Source organism: Pagrus pagrus (genome assembly GCF_965226575.1).
Source record: "Pagrus pagrus genome assembly, chromosome: 1".
Taxonomy (NCBI): Eukaryota; Metazoa; Chordata; class Actinopteri; order Spariformes; family Sparidae; genus Pagrus; species Pagrus pagrus.
Window position 1 is genome coordinate 10,803,631 of NC_140185.1, and position 16,976 is coordinate 10,820,606.

Genomic DNA, 16,976 nt, shown 5'->3' on the forward strand with positions numbered 1-16,976 from the left:
TATGTATAATTTTACTATTAACTGTACTTTGGATACTTAAGTACATTTAATATGAGATGCCTCCAAGACTTTCACTCAAGTTCCTGTGGGTGACTTAACTTTGGCATCTGACTTTGTTCCATGGAGCAGCCACAAGCTTTGCAGCTTTCAATGGCATCTGAGCCGTACAACTAGTGACTTCCCAGTTTGGCACCATCTCCCTGTTGTGGAGAAGATTTGATAAGAAAATAGGAAACTAGCTTCTAGATTCCTGCTCTGAAGTTGTCTTTGATAGATTTGCATAAAGTTTGTATAGTTGTTGGAATCAAGCTGAACTTAATAAGTTCATTCTCACTACACGGCTCTTTCACATTTTGTGCAGAACTGAAGTTGCTCTCAAGTTGAAGCACCATGTAAAGTTGTAGTTGTAGAAGAAGGAGAAAGGTCACAGTTAAATCTACAATCTGTGTGAATTTGTGTGTTGGAGAAAAAAAACAATGCAAAATTCCAACTTTTGCAGTTTTCTATGAGACGGCCACATTAAGTCTCACAACTTTTTTCTTTTTAGAGGAAAGAGTATAGTTTTTAATGATTTCTTTGTCATTTTGTTATTACTAAAAGTACCATGAGTGGATAACAACTATGATTTTGTTGTGCATCTCTGGTTGCTTGATGATAATTAAAATGATTTTGAATCTTTAAAACTTGTCACATTTGTGTTGTGAAGCTGATTGCTGACCAGTTAGTGACAGTAAACAGTAGCTAAACTTGGATTGTGAGTAAAATGGCAACAAAATGCTTTCAATCTTCTCAGTTTAATAATAAATTGTCATGTTGTATTGTGATGTGACGAATCATTTCAAGGTGTCTTGAAGCAAGTTGTTTGGTCCACTAGTGAAGAAGAAATAAAGTTGTGTTTTTGTGGTTTCAGATTTAACAAGAAAGAAAAAAAGAGACAAAGCAATAGTCCATTGTGTAAAAGAACTGAAGATGTATTTGATTACACTTAATGGGGACCAAAGACAGACACTATTTGCATATTTGACAGCTTATCCGAGACTAAACTGGTTACAAAGAGCAGTTGAATTAAACACTCATAATGTAACAAACCAGCGCGATGAAAAGTTGTTTTCAAAAGTCGAGCATGGGAAACAGGGACACAGAACAATAACAAATCAAAATGAATGAACACGAGACAAATTTAGCCTATAAAAAATGATTCTGAAGGTCTGCCAACATTCTGGTAATTTCCTCCCGACACCAGTGATTGTGCTTAAACTTTGAGTAAACACCAGCAAATTCAGCCTGAGAGACAGAGACAGGATGTTCTGCAGACCAGCAGCTGTTCTCAATACAGGGCGAGGCTCAGCGTGCACAAGTGTTGTTTGTTGTTAAGTCAAATGTTGGGAAAAATATTAATAAACAATTCACTGCACATATACACACATTAGATGTAATTTGATTACTTTAATCAGAAAACATTCTTGCTAAAGGTGCTGAGGGCAGTGGTGGAAGAAGTATTCAGATCCTTTGCTTGAGTAAAAGTATAATACCACACTGTGAAAATACTCCACTACAAGTAAGAAGATGTTGATGAAGACGTTCACTGTCAGTGTTTTATTATTATATCTGCTGTTCTTTGATTAATATCACTGGTACATTAATGTGTGCGTTACATTTGACTGCTGTAGATGTTTAAGGTTGAGCTCTACTTTATACTTATATACTCTGCATAAAATGGAAACATACAAGTAAAGTACAAGCACCTTAAATGTGTACTTAAAGCTGCTACATGGAACTTTTTTGTTTTTTTCATTCTGGCGCCCCCTGTGGACAAAAGTGAAACGAGTAACCTTTGTTTTGGTGCCGTACCACCAGACTACAGAGCAGCTTCTTTCCTCAGGCTGTGAGACGCCTCAATTCACCCTCAACACTCTGCCATTAAAAATAGCTTTAATTTTTATGACTTATCCAACCTGAATAGGTCAGAAGATGAACGGGTGACAGGCAAATTATATAGAAACCAGTCTTCTTGCTATCGTTTGCTTATGTAGGTCATATAGAAGCAACTGTATTAAACTGAGATGGTTTCATAACCAGTTATTAACTTCATAAATTGTACCAAATGTACTTAGTTACATTTTTGCTTGTGTACATTGAGCCTCAGCTCCAAAAAAATATGTTGAGAACCACTGCTGAAGACTAAATATACATGTGACAGTCTGTGTGTGAATGTGGGTGTTAGTGTCTTTGCAGGACTGGCTGTTTCAGACACAGCTCGCTGCTCCCCGACACGATGGGCATCTGGTTCTCCATGTGGAAACGCACCAGGTGACCAATGCTCAGAAACACCTGATCACGGGTCCGCACCTGCTCACACAAAAGCACACAGACAACGGGATTACATAAGGCCAGTTGTGCATGTGCATGTGCATGTGTGCATAAAATCCAACACCACGACTCTACCTGTCCATGTGGATCAACCAGCAGCAGGTGGCGCACGGTGGCTCCCTCCATACCACTGAGGACATATTGACCAGAGGCAGAGCTGCTCTCTCTGACCAGGAAATCCCCACTACAGGTGAGGAGTGACTCCGCCTGCTGTCTTCCTAACCTGTGATGAAGAACACAGTTAGTGAGAAAGGAGGAGAGAAAAGTTGTTACTTCATGTACAGGGATGTGAACTACCAACCTGCCATGAAACCAGCCCTCCTCCTGGATCAGGTCCTGGATCTCGGAGAGAGGAGCGCTCTGTTGAGCCCTGACCTCACATTCAACTGTGTGTGATGGAGATACAGCAGAAGAAGAATGAAACAGAACAGAAGGGTGGGGTTACTCCAAACAGGATTAACTTTAAACCAGGATTATATTATTACTTATAAAGCTATTCTGTTACAACAAATAATTAAACTTATTTTCAAATTAACAGTTTGAATTCGAGACTGTTGTTAAAATCCAACCTAATCTTATCCTGAAGCTACTTTTGAATCAGTTCCAGGCTCCAATTTAAACTCTTTGAAATTTAAACTGACGGATCAAAAACTGAGCGAGTTCTCTGAGGAAGAAATATTGGACTTAACGCCAGAGTTTCATAACAATTGTGCATGTTTAACACACTGCAGCTTCACTTCTATAGACTCAACAGAAAAGTTGGAGCTGCTATCAAACATGACATTAAGTGGAAAGCTTGCTGGCGCCACCATTTCTTCTTCTACAGCTCTAATAATGCGAAGCTCAAAATAGGGTTTTTCATTCAAATGTAACTACATAATGTAGAAGTGATGGCTCTATTCATGGGCTTTTGTCAGTGATTGTTTCTGTACTGTTTTCAATTGTGGTTTAAGGGCAGACCCTCCAGGAGAACAAAATAAAGTAATAAATAAATAAATAAATAAATAAATAAAGTAAAAATAAAATAAAATAAAATTTTTAACTAATAGATATCACCATGAATATTTCTCAGTTGTTTACTTACATTAAGACAATGATTTTTTGATTAGTTTTCTGCTTTTGTAAAGTAAAATATGAAATTGAGGCATTATCTCATGAAAAGTGCACTTATTTATATAAATGTCCACCAGAGAACTAAAATAAACACCTAGATTTGTAGATGCCCCTAAATCCTTTGAATTAATACGTCACTTACACCATTTCTCTAAACCAGGTTTTAATTTAAATCACACAGCACGCATTGGTTGAAATCTAATTTAATGATTTTAAACTATAATTAATCTTTAAACTGCATTTTCACATGCAAAAAAATACAAAACTGTTGTTAGATACGGTACATGTACAGACACACAGACACACTATTTCAACTTGTGCTGGAAGTGTGCTGATGGTTTTTACCTGCAGGTGGAGCTGTAGTTTCTTCTGTGATGGAGCAGTTCTCATACAGTGAAACAGGCTGAGAAGAACAAACCTGCAACAACACCAGATGAGTCATACACACAAGACAGAGATCTGCTGTGCATGTGTGTGTGTGTGTGTGTGTGTGTGTGTGTGTGTGTGTGTGTGTGTGTTCAGGGAGCAGTGATGGCCTTAAAGGTGAAACATGACAGGAAAGTCTGACTCAGTTCCCACACTGGAACAATCATTCTGGGAAGTGAACGAGAAGTCTTCCTGTCTTCCTTATTACCGATCACTGAGGATAACACTTACAGCTAAACTGTTTCTGCTCAGGCGCCAGGAGATAAAATTACATTATACAAGGTGTGAGAACATTTGTGACCAACACATTTGTCCTGGATAAGGAGAGGTGACAAAATCATCAACACGAGGTCCAACTTACTTGTTGCTTCTGAAGCTTTCAACCATATTTTACAGTCTTACTCCTCAAGTTTCCCCTTTTGCAAATGAAATATGTTTTCCATATATGTATATATGTAGATCTGATTTATAAACATTCATTCAATCAATTAAACAGGGTTATGATATATATGTATATCTATACCTTGTAATTAGGTAATATCAGGATGTGATACAATAGGCTATATAATCTATATTTCTATTTAATCAATGTGGTAATACACTATTTCATCATAATATTCCTCTGATGTGATGTGATAGCAACTGATCCATCTCCATGACAACTGGGCAACTCAATCTGCGGACGAAGGCCCTGAGATGTGGTTGAAACTGATGGAGGAGGCAGAGAAGGTGAAGAGGGAGAGTGATAGAAACCGAGGTACAACAAGAGTGAACAGACGGGCGTTCACTAGATGGAGAGCGCTGGTGTTGTGTAAAAGTCTGTTCCCCTGTCGATATGTTTCCCGTTAACACTGTGAGATGTGGCTGAAACTTGAAAACAACGAGTTGGACTTTGTGGTTCCTGTCAAACTTCTGTCTCTAAGTTCAAAACAGATATCCAAGCTCAACTGACTGAACACTGTTTGTGTTTTGGTGTTACAACTAACTCTTACCCGATGGAGGTCAACAATGTCCTCCTCCCTTGTGAACCGCAGGTCCTCTGTTCCACCAGCAGGTGGCGTCTTTCCTGGGATCATATTATAGTAGTCACGATGCTCCCTGACTTCACCCTTCTGCTCGGCCTGTTGGTCTGTTGTTGTCTTCTCTGGGCTCCATTTGTGACAGAGTCTGACTGCTGATCTGTGCACAGAGAGTCACAGAATAGAACAAGTGACCTAAGATTGAGGAACTCTAAAAGTCCTCAATTTTCCCTTTGCTCTTATTAAAGAACTATTGGATGATGCAGAGTAAAATATGGCTACATTGAACTCCTTGAATACTGTAGGTGAACTATACAGTTCATTAAATAGGACATGTGGCAATTAATTGTACTGTGTGCCACCAGTAAGACAGCTGCAGTAGTCAAAAGGACAACCTGGGATTGTCGCAGAGCTGCGATGGCGTGTGGTTGAGAAGTTGTCGGAAACGAGTCTCGAAGGCCTGACCGATGCTGTTGATGACCTCACCGGCTCGACCCTGAGGACACTCCAGGATGTGACACGCTGACAGAGAGACAGAAGGAGAGAGAGATGTTTGGTCCATAATAATGACAATAAAACAATGAAGAGAGGAGTCCAGTGGAAACCCGGCTCGTCATTATGATAAATGAATCTGTCTCTTACCTCTCTGATTGAACAGATCCTTGGCAACATAAGCGATGTAATCTGCCATGTCCTGTGAACACATAGAGAGAAAAATTCATTCATTCATTTTCATTCATTCAACCTTTATTTATACTCCCTCATTTGCAATCATATGAAGTTCATTTTATATCGGAGCAAAAGGAAAAAATAACAACAAAGAGTTATATTGACGAAGAAAAGAAAGTCCCACAATTGAATAATAAATAACCATTAAAAACGCTTAATTTACTGTGGATAATGAATTTGATCAGTAAGTTAAGATAGTTCAAATGTAAATTAAATTATGGTTATGTAAAAGCCCTAAAACTTTCCAACCACGGTGGGTAATTTAAGAGATAAATTAGGAGAATAATAAGGTAAAGTGTACTGAATTTTAAGGATGATAACAAACATGACATAAAGCCAGACTATGTAACTTTTGCTGAACAGTGGCCACAAATGGCAATTACAAGGTGCTATATATATGTGTGTATATGTATATGTATATATATGCATATATACATTGTATACAAGTAGATGAGAATGATAAAAAATAGAAAACCGACTAAATAAAGTCAGTCACAAAGCTGTAGGGACAAGAGCTGAAAATAACAATAGCTATAAACTCTACGTGCAGCACCTCAGTAACATGTGACCTTTAAATTAAAATTTTAATTACTCTCTCTACTCTCTTTTTTCTACACTCACATTATTTCCATGTGACGGAAATCGCAATATGAGTGAAAGTATCAATGCAGCTCTGTTAATGTCTGAACAGCCTGCAGGACAAGTCAGTTATCGAGGCCAAACAATGCTTGACAAAAAAACCAACTGGTTTATGTTTTGGTTAGCGTCCATGAACCTCCGTGTGTTGTTTTCAGTTTGAACAAACAGGGAATACCAATGCTGGATACACACTGTAATATTTCATTTTAATGCTGCAAGGTTGCACTGGCTCAAAAATTAGAGAGAACAGGAGGGTCGTTTCTCTCTGGTGAAGCCATGGATGGGATTACAGCTCACTGTTTAATTAATTAGCTAAAATAATCTTGCAGCGTGCCCTGAGCCTCGGCTGAGTTGGCTCGGACACATGGAAGATAGCATAGGGGAATTAAAATCAATCTGCCACTGAGGCTTTATGGTGAAACACATTCAGCTGAATCTGCTTTTATCAGAGAGCCACTGACAGGGAGTGAACTAATTAAACAGAGAATACGCACGAATGACCGCTCACTGAGAATGTCTGCAGTGTTTTCACCGATTAAACATAGGTCATGCTAATTCTAAGTGCTGTGTTTTAGTGTGTGGGAGTGTCCTTACAGAGTCGTTAAGGTCTGAGTTTCAGAGTCGTTAGGGCCACATGTGATTTGTTGACCCAACCGGCCTTCATGTGGGTTGCTAGGGCTAGGTGAACCCAGGTGTGAATGGTTAAGCTGTCTGGGGAGGGAACTCAGTACAGCATTGTAGGTGGTAAGTAATGTAAGTAAGTAATGTCTTCGGCCACCTCCTCTGCTCAAAGACGGTCATTCCAGTTTGACATAGACAGATTATTTTGCTGCTCTTTCAAACCATCTGTCTTCTCTGGCCAAGATGTTCACATTGTTGTCCTCAAGAATGATTTTTCTCCTTCAGATGTAAGTGGACAGCAGAGTCTTGACCTGAGGAGTTGGCCCTCCTGTGTTGTGCCATTCGTTTATGGAGAGGTTGTTTTGTCTCCCCAATGTACAAATCTGTGCAGTCCTGGCTGCGCTGAACAGTATAAACTACATTACTCTGCTTATGCATGGGTGGTTTGTCCTTAGGATGGACAAGTTTCTGCCTCAGTGTGTTGATAGGTTTGAAGTGAACCAGGATATGATGTTTATTAAAAATCCTCCTGAGTTTCTCAGATATTCCCGCGACATAAGGAATGATGATGTTGTTAAGTTTTTCTGTCTCCTCCTCTCTGTCTCCCCTGATGTGCTTCTGTTCATCTGACATCATAAGAAACCATTGTTTTGTCTGAGTCCAGTGTTATTTCTCTCACCTTGTTGGTGAGATCCTGTGAGTTTTTGATGTGGTGTTGAGTGTTACCGACCAAAGGAGCTAGGATACTGGCTAAGTGCTTGGATATATTATAGGTAACTGAGTTGATGCTGCTGATGATGGGTCTGAGTGGTGCTCCTTTCTTGTGTATCTTGGGGAGTCCATAGATACATGGCGCCGCATGTATTGTGAATTGTGTGTGTTTGTGTCCCTGAATGTGTTTGTACATGTGCGACATTGAGAATATGAACATACCGGGTCTCCTCCTGAGGCAAATGAAATGGCCTGCATGGGGTGATGGGCGATCTTCTGAGGAACAGAAGAGAGAAGAAAACACAGAAGCAAAGGACGTTTTTTTTACTCCACAATCCAGATGTGTGTGACAGTTATGATGTGGTTAAGCGTGTTGAAGCTGTCACCTGTAAGGAGGATGCAGAGATCAGAGTCACACTGTCGGTGGAGACAGCGAGGATTACCCTCCTTCCAGAAAACTGGAGGTTGATTTGACCCAGAACAGCAGACGGCGACTTACAAACAGGCTGGGGACAAAAATCTGTTATTCAAGTCTGCCTACATTGATGTGTAGTTGTGTGTGTGTGTGTGTGTGTGTGTGTGTGTGTGTGTGTGTGTGTATGTGTATGTGTATGTGTGCGTGTGTGTGTGTGTGTGTGTGGGTGGGTGCCTTACCCTTTTTGTTTTCACTGCTGTCTTGGCTGATGTCCTCTCACACAGTCTGCTGATTGCCTCTCTGCACACACAAACAGAGATTATAAACATGTACACACACACACACACACACACACACACACACACACATACACACACCAAACACAGAGACACCTTTGTAAATGTGTCCAGTGTGCCGAGCTAACATGTGACTGACATGTGAGAATGTGAGAGGAAGGAAACTTCAGTACAAGAAGCTCCTCTGCAGTATATCGGCGACTTAGAATATTACATTGAAAAGTAGCACTATATGATGAAGTGAATGTAACTAAATACATTCATTCAGGTACAGTACCAAAGTGCAATTATGAGGCATTCGTACTTTATTTGAGTATTTCTATTTTATGCTACTTTCTACTTGTATTCCACTACATTTCAGAGGGAAATGTTGTACTTTTACTGAAGAGTAGTAGAGAAGAGGAGAGTAGCTCAATAGTGGAACAAGAAATCAGATCCTTCACTCAAGTAAAAGTACCAATACTCCATTACAAGTGAACATGTCATGTCTCTGGGGTTTAGTTTAGCCATTTCTTGTTAAATTTAGCAATTTTCATCATGGTGTTTTGTTTTACTTCCTGTCTTTGTCTCTTTCCCAACTTTGTAATTGTCCATTGTTCTGTACATGTTCCCCTCTTTGAGGTGACAATTCATTTGTATGTGCTGCATGTGTTGCCAGTGCTTTATCAGTTTGTACTTTAGTTTTTACATTTCCTTAGTTCTTAAATTTGCTTCAGTCTGTTTCCTCCATTTATGTTGCCTGCAGTTGTATGGATTCAGTTTAAAGATATTAAAACTCAGGTTTTGTACTTGCCTCCCTGGAATCTTGGATTTGGGTCCGTTGTGCAGCCAGTTTTAACTACTACTACTACTACTACAGTACAGGGCTGTAGCCAGGATTTTAGGAATACTGAGGTTGTGCCCTCCACCCATCCATCAAGAACATTTTAAAGACTATAGTATAAATCTATGCATTTCTCTGCATTTCGACAGGACCAATACTCACTTGGGAAATAATATCAGTGCCAGAACAGAGATGAAAATAGAGAAGAAGAAGAAGAAGAAGAAGGTATTTGAGGTATTTTGGTTGGTCTCTTTTCAAAGGGTCACAAGATAAATCCTGGGGGTCTTGAGATGATAAATGGGGTGAGGATAAAAAACAATCAGTCAATGAAGATCTTTCTCTTCTGATTAAAATGTCTGCCCCAAAAACTACATAGCGCTCCTTCAAAGTGAGACTGTGTAGCTTTCACCCTGCCTACCTGGAGTCCTGCATTCAGGTCCTTTCTGCAGCTGGTTTTACTACTACTACTGTCTTATTACAGTGGTTGGTCTCCTTCCAAAGGGTCACAAGATAAGTCTTGAGATGAGAAATCGTAAAGAATAAAGTTCTGCTCCACAAATATTTTTCTATGTTGTCACAAGCTAAAGTCTATAAACTTATTGTATTTTGTTTTATGTAAAAGTTTTATGTCAAGTTATTTTGAAAAGTAGTTTGGAGCAGCATAAAGGCACTGTGTTTTTTTCTTTTGTTTGTTTCGTTTTGCCTTTATTGGATACTAACTCTTCCAAGATTCAATTTACTTCCCACTCAACTAATGCTTATTACGAAGACTTTAATTCTTTGGTAGAGTTATCTATACATATACAAAAACAACAATAAAAATCAGATAGATTACACAAAACATAAAAAACTGCATGAAAAATAATGAAAATGAAAATACTGTTTTGGTTAAAAAAATATCTGACCATCAGGTCGGAGAGGTCAAAGCACACAACACACGCAGAGCCCCCCCCCCCCCCCCAAACACACACACACACACACACACACACGCACACACACACACACACACACACACACACACACACACACACACACACACAGTAGAATCCCACTATCTACAAAGCAACACATTTTTTCCAGGAATTGCTTTTCTTCTCCTCCAGAACAAATTGTTTGTAATGGATCGAGGTCTCTCTCCCTCTGCCTCTCTCTCTCTCTCTCTCTTGCTCTCTTAATAAGACTATGAGAGCTCATTAGGAGGAAATTCATCTAATTGGATTTTCTGCCCCATCATTCAGCAGCGTTGTTGTGAACAGAGGTTACTGTGTCCATCGGTGCTTGTGGCATCCTGCTCTAGGATGTCGATATCAAATGCTGAGGAGAAAGCCCCGGTTTATGAAACATTATACGTTTAATTTGATTTCCCCCTTTGAAATATTTTTTAAATAGGCCACACATGACTTGTTTGGCAAATATGCAGCTTCCTCTTTTCAGCAAAACATCAGCTTTTTCATGCTTAGTTTCATTAAGAGGCCGTGTCGGCAGACAGATATACTGTACGTTTTCATTTATCCCAGCATAATTGTGTGTGTGTGCGTGCGTGCGTGCGTGCGTGCGTGCGTGCGCGTGTGTGTGTGGTGGAAGGTCCTACTACCGTGTGACTTGCATTCTCGTGTCAAAGTCGAGAGTTCTCATGGACTGGGTCACCTCCACACTGCCCATGTACTAAAAGGACAGGAGGAAAAAACACAACAAAACACCAGTTACACACTGATTGTAGTGTAGAAAAAAAATACAGAGTGCTCATGTTAATATCCTTTTACTCCTCAATTCATGATAAATCAGAGGAGACTATCAGGAAAGGAAAGGGGAAGAAAACACATTTCTTTCTTCTTCTTCTTTTTCTTCTTCTTCTTCTTCTTTGATTTTATATTGATTTACCTCTGGATAAGTTTGCCTCTCATCCATAAAAATCACAGCTGAAAATGTTCAGAGGAATATCATTCTGCAGTGGAGCTGAAGTGTTCATGACCCATACAGATTATACAATGCGCAGTTGTTGCATTTGACTTAAGGGATCACGAGCCAAAAATCCTGGAAATTACTGGACAGCTTGTACAACATTGAAGTGTGACACTAGATTTAGGATTATTTCACAGAACACAGACCTTATTTTCAAATGAACAGAGAATATTGTACAGCAGGTTTTTGGGGACAAAGTTGACTTAAGTGTTCAGCTTAATTAGTCCAGGTGATGAACAAAATAATTAAACTTATAGACATGATTCAAAGTCTAGTTTGGGTTCTTACTATAATTTCCTTCTCACAAAGTCATTGAATACACCATTAACTATTCACCTTAACAGCTTAAAATGTTATATATGGTACCACTGTAATCCTCGAGCATCTAAACATATGTGTAGACGTATACATGTCTGTGTTATCGTGCTTGTTTCAGGATGTAATTGATGCAAAAAACATAAGAAACTGAAATATGTGATCAAACCATAAAGGAGGCTATTCACTTGCTCTGAAACGTTTTGCAGATGACAGCCAACTGTATCTGTTGTGTCCGATGACCTCAACTATCAAAGTTGATGAAGTTGAGGAAATAGCAAAATATGAACCTTTGTTTCTCTTTCCTAAAATGTTGTCTTTTATTGTCTTAAGTGTCTGTAGATGTACTGGCATGTACCTCTTTTGCCTCATGTAAAAAAAACAACAAAACAAAGAAATGCTTTTATTTCATGACCCGCTAGAAGCTCTGTGAGGCGACAATAAATGCATGTGCGTGCATATAATAAAAAACACCAGTGCTAACATGTTGATGCGTAGCAGGTAAAATGTTCACCATCCTAAGTTAGCCTGTTGGCATGCTAACATTTCCTATTTAAGTTAAAATAACAGTACGGCTGAGGCTAAATGTCATTAGTTCTTCAGGTATTTAGTCATGTGTCAAACTATGACAAATTAATAATGGCACTCAATTAAGATTTGCAGTCTGGGAAAGGATACAGAAGTATCCACTGCTGTACCACCAGACTATAGAGCAGCTTTTTTCCTCATGCTGTGAGGCTCCTGAACTCATCCGCCACACTCCACCATGAAAAGTTCAACTTTGTGACTTATTATTAATCATTAAAGTTCAGGTACTGGATTTTTTTCACACTTTATTTAACATTGTGAGATAGGGCTTCTTTTTAACATTCATGATCTCTCAGGGAATAATGTGTGGATCTTGATGAAAAAAATCTGGCATATTTATGTGGCTGATCTATGAGAGTACAATTTGATGTCTATCCTATCCTCTGGTGATCTTAAATTATAGTGAAGTAGTTAAGCGTGATTTAAAACTTAGAGTGATACAGGGCTATCCAGTTTGATATTGGATTATTAATCATTAGTTCAGGGGTGCAGTGTGTAGCATAGGGAACTACAACTGGAGTTTCTTATACAATCTTGTGTTCTATAATTAATTAAGTTAATCCTGAATCTTGAAAAATTAAGGTTTACCAAATTGTTACAATTTATCCTGCAACTCTTCTTTCAAAGTTAATCCATAAAGTTGTTGATGAGACTTTCACACAAAACCTCACAATGTCCGGGGATCACAAGATTCATTAAGATCCATCGTCTGGGACCCATGAGTGTCTGCAAAAAAATTGGTGCCAGTCTATCGAGTAGATGTTGAGATATTTCATTAAGTCATTAGGATCCATTCTCAGGGCAATGTAGTTATCTGTACCAAATTTCATTGAAATCCAGCCAATAGTTGTAGAGAAACAGGAAACCACTACTAAACAGAAATGTCAGTCTCTTGGTGGCGCTACAGGAACAGGGACACAGGAAGACAGTCACAGTTGGTGCTGAGGGGTCAGTCTATATAAAGACGTCGAGTCAATGGTGTGTGACATTCATTGGTTTTTGTATTAATTTGAATGTCCGGCAAAACCTGTATCAGATCATTATTAACAATAATTTACAACAGTTTGAGAACACTTTGCACTACAGCAGACTGCAAACTATTCTAGGTTTAAAGCAACCATGTCAACTACAGTCAACAACAGCAAGGAGGTGAAGGAGAGAAAGTCCCCAGACTCACTCAATTTTGTGAGTTGTTGAGTTAAGAGACACTTTATAAACTTTATGAAAGGCTGCCAGTGACAGATCCGTAATTACTTGGGCCTTCTTGTAAATTCAGCATATGTTATAGACATGTTTTGTTTTCCTAGTGCACGCATTCATGTATAGGAACAATCAGAGGATCACTGAGCACAATGGGCCTTAATCCTTTGGTGTGCATGAGTCTGGACCAAAATGTTAGACTGACCAACTGACTGACCAACATTTCCATCCTTTGAGGCACGCCCCCAGCCGAACACAGCACAACTATATTTTCTCTCTGTGACTGTTAGAAAGTAGTTGTAGCGTCTTCACACGTGACAGTCGCTCCTTACACACTGATTTCTGCTGTCTTAGGTCAAAACTGTGGGATTGGTCTGTCCATAGCATGCAATGCTGCACTCAAGAGTTAGTTTTGCACCTTTTGATCTCTATTTGATTGAGAGGATATGAAGAGAATCAAAGGTTAGCTAATGCATCAGACAATATTTAGGCCATGTGCTCGAATGAACTCCAGCCAGCCCCACTTCCATTGGCCATGAGCTCCAGCAGAGCAGACACTGGAGGCTGGAGGCAAGATTAGTAAATCCATTGATGGACCAGACTTAAATCAATACGTGTGTGTGTGTGTGTGTGTGTGTGTGTGTGTGTGTGTGTGTGTGTGTGGGAGGGTGGGTGGGGTGAGTGGGCAGGAGGGTGGGAGGGAGTGTAATGTACGTGTGTGCTTGTTTATAGAGGACAATCAGAGAGTCCGTCCACAGGCCCTGCTCCTAATCACCCATGCGGACACACCTCCGGTTCTAGGACAGCATGGGCTCTGCCGATACCGGATACAATCAAACACACACACACACGCATGTGCACACACACACACACACACACACACACAGAAGCAGAGCAGATCTAGAGAGGAGCCAGGATGAGTCACTACTGCCTACACAGGAAGCTCTATCTGAGAGGGAGGGGGTGAATGTACGAAAGTGAGTGTGGTGGTGATGGAGTGTGAATTTGTGTGTGTCCTGAGTTCACGCTTGTGTTTGTGTCGCCAAAGGAAGGAATTAAACTGCCTCAACTCTCTGCTGGGACCATGGATGTGAGGTTATGAGCTTAGGCAAATTGTCAAAAGTGAAAAAAATGAAGATTAATCAGGCAAAGGAGCCTCAAACACACTCTTGGCTGCAGTTTGCAACACAACCAGTCCCAATTTTCTGTGTGTAATCATGCACTGTCATTGTGTTGTCAGGTACCTTGATGTGATGGTGAACCGCTCTGTTCGCTGCAGAGGAAGTCTTCAAACAGCACAAACCGTCTCTGTGTTGCGAGCAGGGAGGACAGCTGGGGGTCCAGGGGAGGCTGGCCATCCGGTGCAGGGTAATGGGTCTTTTTGTGCAGCTCAGAGCCGAGGGTCCGATCGATAGGGGCACATTGAGGGAAGGTTGGCTACAAAATCTCTGATCGGGCCCTGAGCCCCACTCTGTCGTCGACAAGGGTCTGTCAGTGGGTCCAGCTGTCTGTCCCCTTAGGCCCCGCAGGGAAATTGGACTTTGCAATCGGATGTTGGCCATGCGGGGGATGAAGTCCCTCAGGGTGGACGGCCCGTGGTGAGTGGGCGCCCCTGGATCCAGCTGGGCAAAATCAGAGTCCAAGCAAAGGTCCCTCTTCAGGGGCCGATCCTCCAGAGACGTCAGGGAATCGTTGCGCAGACGGCTGTATTTGCTGCGCTTCAGCATGCCTGTAGATAACGAAAGATGTGATGGAATCAGATGCAGCACAGTGATTTATCCACACAGGCATGTGTAATGACTAGAAAACTGATGAGCTACCTGGTAAGAGTCCTGTCTGTGATTTGAACCTGGGTAAGGTTTGCTCTCTCATAATCTGGGAACTGGACAGAGAAGAGCACTGGGACAAAGTAAAAAAGAAAAACCTACCAGGAAAATAAAAATCAGTTATTACACACAGATACGGCAGATCAGATTAGAGATAGCAGAAAAAAAGGATAAAGTTTAGAAAATTTCCAGCTGAAATTTGGGGAATCTTCTGAGCATCTTGTGTCCCGTGTCCTCAGATTATTAGATTAGATTCCAAGAGTACGTGACGGCAGATTCAACTCACCGGTGTGGGACTGAGCGATGTCCTGTGGAGTCTGAAGTCCAGTCTGCTCCGCTGTACTCATGCTGAGTGCAGTCCCATCCTCCCGACACACACACACTCTCTCTTAGTCTCCAGGCTTCCACTCCTGCTTCACCTCCACATCAACTTTCTGACGCACAGCATAACTGTGCAGATTTTTTATGAATGAACTTTCTCTCTCTCTCTCTTTTTTTTTTATGAATGAGAGGCTCTCGCTCACTTCCTCTGTCTCTCTGTGACGCTGCATGCAGATGAATGTGTGAATGGAGCGGGGGAGAGATTGACAGACGGCCCCTGAGGCTCTCTCTCTCTCCCCCCCTCCCTCACCCGTAACTTCCATCCAATCACAGGCGGATAGGGTGACTCATGCTGTACACACACACAGACACACACACACACTTATACACTGAAGCAGAGCCAATACAGTACATGAGTGCTCTATTCCTCTCTCCTAACATCAGTTGCACCTCTGAGATGCTGTTAAAGTGTGTGATTAATACATTATCATCTTGGTTTTACTCATAGATCGGGTTGACACTGAATGACATTTGATAATATGATATCCGATGCATGTAATTTTCAAATGACCTGCATGAGCATACAAGAGGAAGAGGATTTATGAGACATTTGCATTTCTGCTTGATTCCAATCAGAACAATACACAAGAGCTGACTAAAGACTGCTTTGCACACTGTAGTAATTCCTGATTAAAAGATTATTATCTAACAAGAGCACATAGCAGGAAGAGAGTAGCTGTACTTCCATACGTAGGGCCTGGGATCACAGGGTAGATTTATGATATTAAACACACAGAATGTAAGTTGTGATCTTATAACTACGTTTACCAAAATGTATCAACGCAACACAGGCAGAAATGTCCACAGACGAGGACATGTTTTAAAATTGCATTCACGTTACATTCAAACAGGTTTGGCAACTCCCTTCCTCACTCTCTGATGTACCATCTGATGCTTCCTCAGAAGTTTTAGCAACAGGCGACCAAATGAAACACACACTACCCTCGAATAAAATAACAGATTTCTCTGAGTTTTGTAAAGGTCTTGTCATTTTTAGACATTTTAACTTGGAAATGTTACAATTTCTTTCTCAGTCGTAAGGATTTTGCTTAAAACCAACACACTATTAAAAGACAACTGTTTTTGACTATAGAAAGGCATCACAAGTCGTCAACTCTGAGGTCATTAAGCGGTGTGCAGCAGAGCTTTGTCTCTTCCTAGTGGTCGTTCAGTAAAACTGCAATCCAGGCCTGCAACTGACTGTTACTACATCCATCAGGGAGGTTTTGTTTTCGCCCCATGTCCGTTTCAGGAATCCAGGAATTCTTTTCTTACTTTCTTTAACATTGCAAGACAAAGGCGTCAATCAGTGCAATCTGACATGGATCGTAGGTCAGGTGAGTATAAATTAAAGTGAAGCAGTTATGGGTGGATTAGGATTATGGATTAGTCTTGATTGAATTAAAGGGGGCTGTTAGGCCTTGATGGAGGTTTGTGCTCCACTGACTGCCATTCTAGTTTTAATTATCCATTATTCTGAAGTCTATTTTCTCAGTTTATGGATGCATAATTTTTTCCATTCCTGCAATAAATTAACTTCTT

At 40.5% G+C, this 16,976-nt stretch overlaps 1 protein-coding gene across 2 annotated transcripts; it reads right to left on the minus strand.

The window, feature by feature from the left end:
• Nucleotides 1-778: 778 nt before the first annotated feature.
• Nucleotides 779-15,586, minus strand: LOC311253813 (SHC-transforming protein 1-like). Of its 2 annotated transcripts, none has more exons than XM_084347741.1 (14): nucleotides 15,340-15,586; nucleotides 15,048-15,151; nucleotides 14,472-14,956; nucleotides 10,757-10,827; nucleotides 8,283-8,343; nucleotides 8,015-8,134; nucleotides 7,851-7,901; nucleotides 5,571-5,622; nucleotides 5,324-5,450; nucleotides 4,902-5,088; nucleotides 3,829-3,901; nucleotides 2,672-2,756; nucleotides 2,446-2,593; nucleotides 779-2,349 (listed from the first exon to the last, which is right to left on the minus strand). In XM_084347741.1, exons 2-14 carry the CDS (start codon nucleotides 15,097-15,099, stop codon nucleotides 2,221-2,223), a joined length of 1,641 nt encoding a protein of 546 aa, XP_084203867.1. In that variant the 5' UTR covers nucleotides 15,100-15,151; nucleotides 15,340-15,586; the 3' UTR covers nucleotides 779-2,220. The 2 variants fall into 2 exon arrangements, with proteins under 2 accessions (XP_084203867.1, XP_084203866.1); XM_084347740.1 differs by having other exon boundaries at nucleotides 7,851-7,904.
• Nucleotides 15,587-16,976: the final 1,390 nt, after the last annotated feature.